Source organism: Asterias amurensis, chromosome 10 (genome assembly GCF_032118995.1).
Source record: "Asterias amurensis chromosome 10, ASM3211899v1".
NCBI lineage: Eukaryota > Metazoa > Echinodermata > Asteroidea > Forcipulatida > Asteriidae > Asterias > Asterias amurensis.
Window position 1 is genome coordinate 5,476,112 of NC_092657.1, and position 14,209 is coordinate 5,490,320.

The following is a 14,209-nucleotide window of genomic DNA, read 5'->3' on the forward strand; positions in this document are numbered from 1 at the left end:
TACACCTTAAGCCTACATGGAATCCAAACATTGTTGCTACGTACTAAATCAAAGGTATCAAAAAGAAACTGGCAACTGACAATGTTGTCACTGCTTGTGCATTAAACAATGCATTGATAATAAATAACACTAAACAGTGAAATTGAGGGTATAACAGTGTGTGTATATGTAGCCTTTTGGCCCTTTCACACTGTATGTATATGTTATCCCTGTGTGAAACAGCCCCAGGATGCCCCGAGACTTGTTTTACCCTGCGATGACCCCATCTCACTTTCACTCTGTGTATTCCATGTGGTTCCGGTTGCATGTTTAAAGAGTACCCCAGGATTTTACGGCTTATCCCTGCTCCAGAGCAGTTGGAGCAGGGGTGGCTTTTCACCAAGGTTTGCCCATTCGCAGCGGTAGACAGACTAGGGCAGACTGAGGAATAAGCAACCATAGTGTGAAAAGGCCAGCCGTTAATCCCTGGGGGCAAACCCCGGTGATTAGAGTAGTGTGAAAAGGGCTTGGCTCCAAAACGAGTCGGTGTGGTCTCGACCAGCAAAGTAGAGCACAATTGGGCAGAAAGTATCCAAGTATCCAATATGTTGATCGGTGATGCTTGGGAGTTGTCTGCTGGCTGGATTCGTTTGCGCTGGTGTGTATCAGTATGGTGGTCAGCTGCTGCTGCAAATGTCATTGATGAAGACAATGAAGTGTTTTGGAACTATTTTGCAAGCAATGATCTTGACTTCCAGTTGATGAGATGATCTTCTTGTGAATGCTAGATGGTTGCTTATTTTGTTCAGGTGTCCCAGTATGCCATGTGATTGGTGCTCATTGATTCTAGATATGTAGATATGTGACCAGCCTCCCCGGTGCATACTTTCCCATATAGGCAGTGAGTGCAGTAAAAACAGTCTTGTCTTGGGTGTCTTGCTTTTCCTTGAGTGTATGAAGTGCTGCATGAATCAAGTTGGGGAATGTGTGGAAAGTCTTGACTTAAGCTTGACTGAAGATCACGTTGGAGCTTGCGTGATGGTCATTCTGGTGGGAGGATTGTCTGATGTGCAAAGATCTTGGTTCTCGATCGTTCAAGCTCTTCCATGAACAAATTCACCAGGGGACCGAGGATAGAGGGATCTCGTAGCCGTCCCATAGGTTTGCTCGTACAACCGGTCCCTCAATTGGAAGCTTGGTGAAAAAACGCAGGTGATGAACATATCAGTGACTTCTTGAAGAGTGAGGCTTGTACAGTCAGTCATTGTGGGATCAGCTTGAAGTGTTGTTTGGCGATTATGTGCTTCTCTCGTATGTTGGTGAAGAGAGAGACTTCCTCAAAACTGACAAGAATGTCGGGTTGACTGAGTTGAGTGTCCTTATGGTGTTGACGATCTGCCAGTTGGTGATATGGTGATGTGTGAGGCCCACTAAGGGTGAGACTTGAGACGTCTGATGTTGGTGAGACGTTGGTGAGACAACTGGCTGTGTTGTAGGTTGGTGAACCCCCTCCCTGGATGCAACGTTAGGGCAGAGAGAAACATCAGCATTGTGTATCTTGAGTTGACCGAAGAAACGAGGGCAGGAGGACAGTACTTTGGTGTGTCTTTGGCTTGGGACTAGAAGTGAGCAGGGAGCTGGTTGAGGGATATGCAACATACATGCTTGCTAAGAGACTGACCTGTGCCCCTGCGTTACAAGACCTTCAATGGAGCTTCGACATCCTCCTGTGTCAATTCAATTATTGGGCAGTATCAGTGTTGGTTCCTATCAAGATTACACATATCTCCTATTGGTGGACTGACAATAGATGCACTGGTTAAGAGTCGTACAACTCAAAGTCAGCCGTACACAATGAACGAACCAACACAAGTAGTTTCAGTTCAAGACATGTGGGCTTGTTGGGCATGTTGGGTACAGGAGACATAGGATACCTTCAAGATTGATTCCACAATGTCAGGGGCTGCCACTTCTGCCTCTCGGAGAGTTTCCCACCAACCACTATCTTCAAATCAATGACCAAAGACTTTGTTAAAAGTCATCTGTTGACGTCCCTAAAACGTAGGACAAACTACATGTAGTTCTCACCACACAGCCTCTTTATAGACAATGTACTGCTCTCATCTTGACAAACGGGGCTGATAAACAGTTATAACTGGAATCTGGCTTAGGGTTGACATGTTGTATGCACGGCTGTTTGAATAGCTTTAAAGCAGTGACCCGTCATTGAGGGGTGTGGTCACCTAAGCAAAAAGGGGCGGCATAGTGTCGATGGATGATGTCTGCTATTAGGGGCTGATAAACAGTTATAAGAATCTGGCTTAGGGTTGACACGTTGTACGCACGGCTGGGTGAATAACTTCAAAGCAGTGACCCGTCATTGTGGGGTGTGGTCACCTAAGCAAAAAGGGGCGGCATAGTGTCGATGGATGATGTCTTCTATTAGACTGGCGTGTTGATACCAACATGTACATGTTGCTTAGTAAAGTAATTAAGCAATCTATAGTAACATTTTTGAGTGAAGTAAGCATCTAAGGATTTTTTTTTTTAATATTTAAAATGCTTATTGCATAATAATCGTTGTAAAAAATAGTATGTATAGACATCCTATGTACTGGTTGCTAAGGAAAATGTGTTGCCTAGCACCCATGTTAAGCCTTCTGTATTGAATTTGTCAATCGCTCAAGATTGATATTAAAATGAAATATTTAAGTTACATTTGTCTGTGGGCAGTTTTTGTGCTGGTTGCTATGGAAAACTTAGTCGCTGTGGGTAATATGTTGCCTAGCAACCATGTTAAGCCTATTGTATTTGCCATTTGCTCCAGATTGATGTTAACATGATGGGTAAAGATAAACATGCATAAAAAGTTTAAATTTGTATTTTTAAATTGTCTGTGGGCATGTTTTGTTTTAGTTGCTATGGGAAATATGTAACATAGCAACCGTTGCTATGCTGGATACAATTCTCGGTGGCTCCACCCCTGAAAAGGTTGAGAATGTTGTTATGATCATTTGTGCCAAGTTTCATGCTTTTATCACCTTCTGAGCAATTTTTTCACCAATCGCCTAGACTAAAAGGCAAATGATACATTGTTGCTTTTGGGACCGTTGCATTGTTTAATCCCGTATTATATTTGTGTTAGATATCACCGAAATCGAGAGCAAATAATTAAATTTTCACGCAGAAAGAATAATCCCAAATAAGAAAACGCAAACAAGGAAGGAAACATATCTACTTTAAAAAAAGAATGCCAACAACCCTCTTTAAAGTGAATGCACAAGAGTAATACGTTTGGTCGTATCAAGGATTTTCCCTAGAGTTATTTTATCCTGCCACTACAATCATGTTTCTAAATTGTTGAAATGTTTGCGTTCTTGTAACATCCCCTCTTTGTCTTTGTCTTTTCCCCTTTAAGTTTGTCATGCGACTGACTTTCAGTGCCATAACCAGCAATGTGTAAATGAGACCTCTGTATGTGACGGTATACATGACTGTGCGGTTCTAGAAGACGAATATGGTTGTGGTGAGAATCATCATTTTATTAAAGGAACACGTTGCCTTGGATCGGACGAGTTGGTCTATGAAAAGCGTTTGAAACCGTTTGTTATGAAATGCATATGGTTAGAAAGATGTTTAAAAAGTAGAATATAATGATCCACACAAGTATCACTCAAAATTGCACGGTTTTCATTTTACGTCGCGAACTAACACGGTCGGCCATTTATGGGAGTCAAAGTTCCATAAATGGCCGACCGTGTTTGTCGACGAGGTAAAACAAAAAACACGCAATTTAGAGGCATATTTGTGTAGATCATTGTATTCTACTTTTACAACATCTTTCTAACCATATCGATTTTGTAACAAACGGTTACAGGGCGCTTTTCAAAGACCAACTCGTCCGATCCAAGGCAACGTGTTCCTTTAAAAAAAAAATATTTATTATATATTATTATTGGTTTATTAAAACACATTCAAACATCGCAGCTACAAGCTGAATTGAGTTTAAATAGAGAGATTCATAAAAAATCGAAATATAATTTGAGAAAATGACTGATAAATCCAATAAGTGATATAATTCGGGCTTGTCCCTATTAATAATACTCGGTTATTATGTCCCATAAGGGGTGTATCAAAGCGAGTAGTGTTTTTCCTGCAAGGTGTGTGAAGCTACAATTTGAAGTATGAGCACCATGTAATGGTTTACAGGGGACTGTGGCGCAATATAAAGTCAACTAAACCGGGAACACACGGGACCAACGGCGTTTTAGTCCCAGCCGAATTCTAGAGCACATAGAAAACAACTAATGCGTTAGAGGGTTAAACGCCCACTTAAAGCATGTCTCTATGCTCTTTTCCATACATGAGATAATTGCTCCACTACCGATAGCTACATGTGCCCAGGGGATCAGAGTTGCATCAATTCCAACTTGGTGTGTGACGGTACGGGTCATTGCCCAGGATTTACTGACGAGTTTGATTGCGGTGAGTTCAACATTGCCCATGATTAAACACACCAACAGATAAAGCTGCAAATGAACCCTATCTTAAAATATTTTTTGTTAGGAGGGGTGGATTGGGGAGATGTCACCACGGTCAGATGCAAACGATGGAGACAAAACAAGTCTCAAAGCCTTCCGTAAATACGGTGTAACATGTCATTCTATTTTGGACACTCTTTCAGAATGAATTTGGAAAAATAAACTTTTTCGGATATCAATAGAAAATTGATATCGAAAGTTTATCTTAAAAACTCTCAAAGGATTTTTTTTTGGCACCAATCATTCGGTCAAACCTTACACCTTATACCACAATTCTGCCTACTGGTTTTGAGAATTATTTTAACTTAATATAGCCCAAAGTATCCGCCCCCCCCCCTCCCGAATATCCGAAACCCAATAAAGCAACCATTCCGAAGGCAACATGCCCATTAAACGTTTGACTCTAAAACGTATCTAATTCAGGCAGATGTGGTGACCCGTACATTGAGCTGAGCAGTGAACCGGCTCGAATCGTTCAACCGGTAAGCGTTACGGTCGACTGCGTCTGGATAGTCTCCACCTCAAGCCGTAAATTATCCCGCATCAGGCTCGACATCCTGCAACTGATGATGACTCGCATACATCGGACATCATCACCGATCTCGAAGGTTTACCTAGCGAGTCTAACTATTGGCACTGGGAGTGTACCGTACGTTGGGGGCAGTGTTGTCCGCAGGCTGACCCGCACCAAAGCCTATCCACCGGTATTGACCTTCGATGGCCCCGCAATATGGATAATCGTCGATGTAGATAACAATCCAAGTCGACCTACGCGAGGAGTACCGTCCATTGAGCTGAGTATCATACAACAGGCGCCCCATAGTACGTATCACATTTTGACAGTTCTTTAAAAATAATACATTCATTTTACCAATCGTTCATTTTAGTTGTAATCTCAAAATTGCAGCTTACAGCTATATTAATCAAAATAATTATTGCTAATGTAGATTGCTACATATTTCTAAAGCATGCAAAGTTTCAAACCCTACTGGGACGTGCCGTACACAGACTTTGATAGAAATGCTACCCATCCATGCCTATACCTATTTCAAGAAGAAAAGTGGATTTAAAATCATTTTTAAGTCAAACGATTCTATAGTGTAGACTCTGTTTCTTTTAATGGGAAACAAAATGTGTTTTCGGTCTATGGGATGCAGACCCGTTAGGAAGAAAGAAAAAAAAGTTCCCTAAAACAAATGAAATAAAAAAAAATATTGTGTATCCCAGATTGCAATGAGAGTCACTACGCATGTTCATCCGGGTTGTTGTGCATTCACAAAGATAGACTTTGCGACGGTCAGGTTGACTGCCCAGAATTCGACGACGAAATTGGGTGCGGTAAGTCTGAGGTCGTTTATATTTACTATATTTTTGTACAGACCATTAAAGACTCATTTGAAAGGAAATGGCAAATCGTGATCTTTGTTGAATTGCATTTAAAATGTTTCTTTCAATAAAGAAATTTGAATCATATGAGTATAAATAGATCTTAAATGTGTATATACAAAAATCATTTCGAGTACCATTATCCTGTGTATTTCTGAAAGATTCGCGAAAAGCTCCGTTATTACGTCTCCACTCGTGTTACGTCATTATGTGGGAGCTCTAACTATTGTATAGCCGCTTTGCTGCAGCGTAGAGGAATAATAAAGCAAACTTCCACACATATGACGCCAAAATATTGTTTCGTGTTCCTAGTTTTTCAAAAACTTGAGGTTGGTGCCCAGTGGCGTAACTAGACATTTTCATTTGGTGGGGCAAGTGGGGGCAAAGATTAATTTTTTTTTTTTTGGGGGGGGGCCAAAGAAGTGCAAGATTATTATTAAATGTGTTAACTGATATATAGTTGATACTCACCAATGCAGTTCTAAAACAGTCTACATAGTTAGCAGGTAACAAAAGATTGCGAAAACAACAACATCTTAGAGAACTTGTCATTTTGTATAAGATAAAACTTTTTGACTGTATAAAAGGATGAAATTACCAACTGTGGTCACCAAGTACCAACTTAGAGTTGTACACGGCATTCTCAAATAGGCTTTGTGGGTGTGTAAATACCCAAAACATAATAATATTAGGCCAAGTAAAAATAGAAAAATAGAAATGTTTAGCGTCCCCGCCCGCTTCCTTTTTACAGGACACCTCTTTTTTTTTCTTAATTTTTTTTTATGCAAATTTTTTTTGTTTTTTTTTTGAAAAAGGGTTATTTTAAATGATCTCAGCAAAAAAAAAATCTGAATGTCTTGTCTGAATGCCTTGACCAAACTGTTTCATTAATGTTTTGTGTATTTCAGCAGCAGAAAAAACAGTTGATATTTGACATTCATGGCGGCCATCTTGAAATAAAAAATAAAAAGCCCCTCCTTCCTTTTTTTTGAGAAACCCAGACACTAAACATGTTTCTTTTTTTTACTCGGCCTTATTGTAACAAGTGTAAGCCATCAAAAAAAAAAATACAGGATCGAAATTGTGGGTGTTTAATAATCACATTTTAGTTATGAAACGGATATTTAAAATAGGCCTACCTCTCAATTGCACCGCTTGCTTCAAAGGAGAAGAAATGGTCTAAGCAACCTTTTTCGCTGGCCATTGTTTGCTGTTGTAAATTTCTCTGTAGTGCATCTGACCATTGAGGTAGAAATTTCTTCCTCCATGATCTGACTTTGTGTTTACGGAGCTATTAGTATTGGTCTGCATTCAGACCACCACGTATTTAACAGAACTTTGTCACATCCTGCACTCTCTGTAACCGCAAAACCACAACAAACATTTACCGCCAATACAATCGCGCGCGCGTTTCCACGCATTTTTCATGTTATAGTCCACATAGGGCCTACTGATATGAATAAAAGTTTTCCTTTTTACGACAGCATTATTTTGTGCAGCCTTAAACGATTTATATATAAGCCCTATGTATAAGAATATACTTATCTCTGATTTCATATGGGGGGCAAGAGGGGGGGCAAGGGTTCTGAGCGGGGGGGGGGGGGGCGCCGGCCCCCCCTGCCCCCCCCCCTGCCCCCCCCCCCCCTCTGGTTACGCCACTGTTGGTGCCTCATTTTTTGATAGTACGAAAATGTACAAGTAGCCATAATGAAATTTAAATGGTATTCAACACAATATAAACAGGTTTAGAAAGAGATAAGATCAACTATAAATATAAATAATTTTAATAGTAAACTTGCGGGTACAACCATGGGTAAAAACTCTTTTGAAGGAGTGGTGGCTCTGAAAAGAGCCGGTTTGGTCTCGACGTTTCGAACAGTATACTCTGCTCGTCTTCAGGAGAGGTATAGAAAGCATTCCCGTGAAAATAAATTGCTCAAGTACCTGTTTAAAACGTTTTACTTTACGCAAACAAAGCAGGATACCGTTCATAGATTGTGTTTTTGATATGGTAATTTGGCAGACAAAAATTGTGTTATGCTTTGGGGGTTTTTGTGCTCTTTAAAATTTGGTAGTGATTTTTTGGAGCATCGGCTTGAATTCACAAAGCACCAATTTGTTCGCTCTGCCCCAGCGGTCAGTCTATCAATGACCGCTGGAATGGGCTAATCAGCTGGGGCAGATTCATGACCAGGAAGTTTGTCATGCATGGAGTGCGTTTTGGCGACCCCAACCAAAAACTGTTTCGGTTGTTGGTCGTTGGTTCTGCTGTTCTGACTGAACGATAACCGAGTTGTGAGCTCAGTTACCGTATTGGTTATGACGTCAGAAACAGTTTTTGGTTGGGGTCGCCAAAACGCACTTATGAAGTGCTCAGCAATAATGGTGCAGTGTGAGTGTGATGCATGATGTGACTGCGCATTTCTTTTTTGATAGGCCAATGAGCGTGCTTGATACGTGTGCCCATCCCAGCGCCTTTTGTTAAAGCAAGGCGCTGGGGACAAGCGAACAATAATGTGTAACATGACACCAAACTTTCATAAGCAAGATTGATTGATACTCATCATTTTGATAAATATTTGCTCTTTGTAAAATAGAGCCCTGGTGTAAGTGCCACTAACCGCTATAATTAATCATTATGATGACTTGCCTCCGTGATTTGCTTAGCCGTAAGACTGACAAACTGCCGAGGATTAATCTTTGCTTTTAATTTAATTTCTGGAGTTTCATTTATAATCTGACAGACTTCGTACACTGTTTATATTAGTATTGAGGACATTGGACACTGTTGGTTATTACTCACAATTATTGCCTTGAGGAAGAGGTAATATCTCACTCAACCAATTAAGCCCACATTATAACATGTTTGTTTTAAGGCATGTTGGGATGAAAACTCGTCTTTGACAATAAAACAGTGCCTTTAACTCTCAAATACTTGGGCGCTGGGGAATTTTTCACAAACCACTGAGATTCGTCATCTGAAAGTGACAAGGCAATGGTGCCCTAGTTATTTGTATTTGTAACACTACATTTTGCACACTGAGCTCGGGAAAGTACTGAGTATGCAGTGCTAGCACACAACGGTGTATGTGGGTAAAGCCAAAATTAATAACACCACTTTGCTTAGCAACACATCTTGACAAATATCCAAAGACTAATCTTAGCTTCGAAATTAAATTGTGTAGTGTCATCATACCATGCCAGACTTGGTGCACTATTATTAAGTATATAATCTCAACCTGTTGACTTTAGTAATAATAAAGCACGAACAAAACACATCCATCCTTTATGGACATCAATCTCCCTACTATACAAACACTTGTTCCCCGCTCTTCCAGAACCATGCGATGGAAATCAATTTAAATGTACCCGTAGCAACGGCTGTTTGGACCCGGCGTTGCTGTGTGACGGAGAAGCACAGTGTCCGGACAGTTCCGATGAAGGGAAATGCGGTGAGTATTTTTTCTGGATTTTTATAATAAATAAAAACCCAAACGCCACCGTGTTGCTGTGATATTATTTAAGGACTTGCGAAATGAACGTACATTTTTCTTCAATGACTATAGGAAAGATTAGAATTATTTAGAATTATTTATTATTTATTCAGCCAACGTTAACAAGTTAAAAACCTAAAACATCGGAAATTGTAGTGTACCTCGAGCTCTCTAGATTAACAATCACAAAATACATTTAAAAACATTGCGAAGAAAATACAAAAATATATATATATATATATACAAATATACATAAAGATTAAAAGTTCAAGGTTCATAAAGCACTCATTCAAATATTCACAACACAGGTTTGAAGAAGTAAATGTAAAGCAAACGAACAGTGGGAAGTGACCTATTCCGCACTTGGGGTATCCCAACATTATATGCATAAAAAACAAACCTGTGCGATTTGTTTTACTCAATTATTGGTCATCGGAATTGCAAGAGATTATTAAATGAAAGAAAAAACACCGTTGTCGCACAAATTGATGACTGCAGACATGTAAGCCATCAGAGTCTTTTAACAACTTGTTAAAATGTTTTGATTATTTTTATGTTTTATCGTTCATCAGCCCCGTGCGGAGAAAACTACATTGACGTATCGTCGAGTCACCAGTCTCTGACTTCACCGTTTTACCCATACCACTACCATAACAACATTCACTGCGAGTGGTTTGTCCACGGGGCACCAGGCTATGACGTCGTCGTCGTGATCCTAGACTTCTACACCGAGAGAGACTTTGACTATCTGTTAGTGGAGTACAATTCGTCAATGTTTGTCAAACTATCAGGCAAGAGTCACCTTCGGAGACTATCGTTATATACACAAGAAGTGAAGCTGTCTTTTCTGTCAGACTTTACCGTAGCTGTTTCCGGTTTCTCTCTGAGGCTTGTGCAAATGGAAACAGGTATGTATACACCTTTACCATCCTGCCGCCATATTGGTCGAGTTTCCGTATCAACTGACAGTAATAGTTGCCTATAATAGTCTCGTGCGTATAGGAACCAGACCATTTGTTATACATCTTCATCATCTTGGCACCATATTGGCCATGTTTCCCGTATCATATAACTGCGATGGGTGCTAATAATCATTGCCCACATAGGAACCAGACTAGTTTACCCTCCCATTATCGGTTTGGTCAAGCTGATTTTGTGTAATGTCTTTAATATGAAACAGTCTTTCCCATTGGTTATTATTTGCTCCCCTATAGTTACGATTAACCAATCATCGTTCATGTTACACCTGATTAAGATTGAGATTTAGAAGCATTGTGTTTATTACTTTGCGCATCCATGCAACACCGGAGGGAGTAAACCGCTGTGCCGTATACTCATAGCTCAGTTGGTAGAGCATCTGCCCGGAGTATCAGGGGTCTTGGGTTCAAATCCCAATTTGATTTTTCTCTCATTCCATGTTAGGTTAAAGTGTTCAATGTTATATAATTTTGTTATTTCTTTGTGCATGTGCACCTGTTTGATATCCAAGCATCATGTGGTGATCTAGAGGTCCCGTGTAACGGTACGACCCATCTACAGTGTATATTGGAAACGCTGGTGTGCAATGCTGAAGGAGATTGCCCTGGGGCTACAGATGAAGTCCACTGCCCAGGTCTGTATTCCATGATGTGTTATTATATGTGCCGTATGTGTTCCCAGTGAAAACAAAATGCAATTTTTGTTGCTTTAATGGGGGACCTTGGAACGCTATGTGGCATAAGACTCACCGGGTAAATCAATTGTGCTCGGCAATCTGCGCATGCTCTTAACTACGTAAACAATGAAAATTTACGTGTTGAGTCTGCTGCCACCTAGAGTTTCAAAGTCTCCCAGTGAACCTGAATAACGTTTGGTAACAGCGGACCAGTCAGTATTGTACAAAAAACAGTAGGTAAACGACCTTGCCCTTGCCCCTCAAACTTAACATTATGTTACCCAGGCGTTTTCTCTTAAAAAAAACCCTTAAAAAGCCAGTTGCTAGCTGACAGCTAGCTCAGGCACTTAAAGTTACCAGTATGTGCCTATAGTTACTTCAGCAACTGTCCCTGGTGTCTTCAATCTGAAATAACTTAGTTTCCTGAACTCCATAAAACTCCAACTCCTCCTTTTCAAAAATATATTGTAGATTTTTGTGGCGAGACAAAAATCCACCTCGGAGTAGACCCACACAACATCACGTCGCCCAGGTTCCCCAACCTCTACCCTTTGGAAACAGAATGCATATGGGAGATCAACGCAGCCGATACAGACGTTGCCATCAAACTCGAGATTCATGAGTTCCATTTGGAGCGGGGCTATGACTATTTAGAGATTCGTGACACGAATCGGAGTGAACATCATACGTCAACCGTGTTCCTGACCGGCACTACACGAATATCCGCCATTCTGTACCGTAGCAGATTCCTCACTATGCGTTTCACCAGTGATGAAATAATAGCAAAGGGAGGCTTTCTGATTACTCTAAAAACAGTTGGTAAGAATTCTGCTTGTTTATTTGTTGTTTTTTGTTGGGGTAGGTAGTTAAGTGGTCGAAGAGGTTAGGAGATAGTTGGGAGAGTTTGGAAAGTTGTTGCGAGAGTGTTGGAAGTTTTCGGAGAGCGTTTGTCATTCTGTAACGTAGCAGATTCCTCACTATGCGTTTCACCTTTGATGAAATAATACCCAAGGGAGGCTTTCTGATTACTATAAAAACAGTTGGTAAGAATTCTGCTTGTTTATTTGCTGTTTTTTGTTGGGGTAGGTAGCCAAGTGGTCGAAGGGGTTAGGATATAGTTGGAAGAGTTTGGAAGGTTGTTGCGAGAGTGTTGGAACTTTTTCAGAGAGCGTTTGTCATTCTGTACCGTAGCCGATTCACCAGTGATGAAATAATAGCCAAGGGAGGCTTTCTGATTACTCTAAAAACAGTTGGTAAGGATTCCGCTCGTTTATTTGATATTTGTTTGTTGGGGTAGGTAGTGTTGGCAGTGGTTGAGAGAGTGTTGGGGTAGTTTCGAAAAGTTGTTGCGAGAGTGTTGGACGTTTTTCGGAGAGCGTTCTTTACCGTTGCCGATATCTCTCCATGCGTTTCACCAGTTATGAAACAAAAACCAAGGGATGCTTTCTGATTACTCTAAAAACAGTTGACTCTGCTTGTTTATTTGCTGTTTGTTTGCTGGATAGGCAAACATATACTGTTGGAAGTGGTTGGGAGAGTGTTGGGAGAGTTTCGAAAGTTGTTGCGAGAGTGTTGGAAGTTTTTGTTAAATCGATTTTTCTCATCGTGCTACCGCAAACCTGACGTAACAATTAATATACTAGTAATGTTATACTTATCTTTCTCAGATAATGACTACACTTTGTTCAAGACATGCCCTAATCTCTATAAATGCCCGGCTACGGCAAACCCTGTGGATTTCTGTCTGGAAAAGGACGCCCACTGTGATGGTTTCGGTGACTGCCCGGACAGCAAAGATGAGATCAGTTGCGGTATGTTTTGTGAGACTTTTGGTGACAGGAGGCACAGAGACTTAAGACGAATAAAATTCCTCCATTTCCACAAGGATTCTATAAGTGAAAACTGATTGCATCATAAAACAGAAGTTTACCTGCAAAAGCCCGTTTATGGACCGAGAGAATACCACGTTTGTAGAAGAAAAAAAAAAAACGTTTACTCCTGTGGTTTTTATAACTGTCGGTGCGATAGCTTCCGGTATCGAGAGTCTCCTTTTTATGTTAAAGATGCTATGTCAGATTTTTGGCCACCCGCTCTAACGAAAAAAAATTTAACTTTTACTTTTAATGGTCAGGAACCATGAAAAAAATTATTGGCGGACTTTTTCGAGCTATGGCTCAAATGAAATCTTGTAACTTTCTCGACCCCCATCAAAATACCTATTGAATTTTAAATAAAACTTTTTGGGTCAAATCGGCCAAAAATCTGACATAGCATCTTTAACCTCCTCCACTAGTTCTTTGTATCCTCTTTGCCCAACCCCCGTTCCTTCCCCTTCATTTAGGGTACGATGTCTCTGTTTGTGTTACTTAATCCTTTGAACATTTGTATATCCTATGTTCTCTTGAATTGTCCATGTAATTTTTTTTTCCCATAAAATGACAAATTAATTAAATTAAGAACACAACTACAAACTGCACTTGTTTCTTCAGGGACTGTTGATTGTGACGAGAATGAATACCAGTGCGATGGGAGGCAACAGTGTCTCATGTGGGGCTCTGTATGTAACGGTATCCCAGAATGCGAACTCTTCCAAGATGACGAAACAGACTGTGGTAAGTATTGTATGAAACTTTGCATGGTGTGGATGAATAAGAGAAACTATAAATAAGTAGTAAACTTGCGGATACAACCGTGTGTAAAAGGATGTTTCTATTAATTAATTAATTAAATGTCTGAATTGTTATGATGCGGACAACAAAGTCTTAAATGTTAACTTCTATGACATCCAAGGTCAGTTTTGATTCATCATCCATTCCTATTTTCCTGTAGCTACTCGCGGGTGTCCTGAGCACTGTACATGCTTCATTGGTGACAAGGGTTTACACGTAAAATGCAATAATGGCTGGACGCATGACACAGTGGAGAAGCTCGTTGTTATAACAGGAGTATTGTGAGTAGAATATTTGTTTTTAAGAGGTTTAAACAGATAATAATTATGTAGACACTAATAAGCTAATAGACAATCGGCAGAAAGTTTTTCCAATTCGTTAATTAAGTTTTAAAGACACTGGACACTATTTGTAATTGTCAAAGACCAAACTTCCCACTTGGTGTAGCTCAACATATGCATAGAATAAACTACCTGTGAAAATTTG

At 40.2% G+C, this 14,209-nt stretch overlaps 1 protein-coding gene across 2 annotated transcripts in view; it reads left to right on the forward strand.

Moving 5' to 3' along the window:
• LOC139942530 (uncharacterized) overlaps positions 1–14,209 on the forward strand; it is a 54,224-nt gene that overhangs the window by 35,090 nt on the left and 4,925 nt on the right. For both annotated transcript variants that reach the window (XM_071939352.1, XM_071939353.1), the window contains exons 7-17: positions 3,398–3,505; positions 4,348–4,464; positions 4,944–5,342; positions 5,748–5,858; positions 9,245–9,358; positions 9,973–10,308; positions 10,890–11,012; positions 11,526–11,873; positions 12,722–12,865; positions 13,544–13,666; positions 13,884–14,004. In XM_071939352.1, the coding sequence (XP_071795453.1) occupies positions 3,398–3,505; positions 4,348–4,464; positions 4,944–5,342; positions 5,748–5,858; positions 9,245–9,358; positions 9,973–10,308; positions 10,890–11,012; positions 11,526–11,873; positions 12,722–12,865; positions 13,544–13,666; positions 13,884–14,004 (2,044 nt within the window). The remainder of the gene's footprint in view (positions 1–3,397; positions 3,506–4,347; positions 4,465–4,943; positions 5,343–5,747; positions 5,859–9,244; positions 9,359–9,972; positions 10,309–10,889; positions 11,013–11,525; positions 11,874–12,721; positions 12,866–13,543; positions 13,667–13,883; positions 14,005–14,209) is intronic.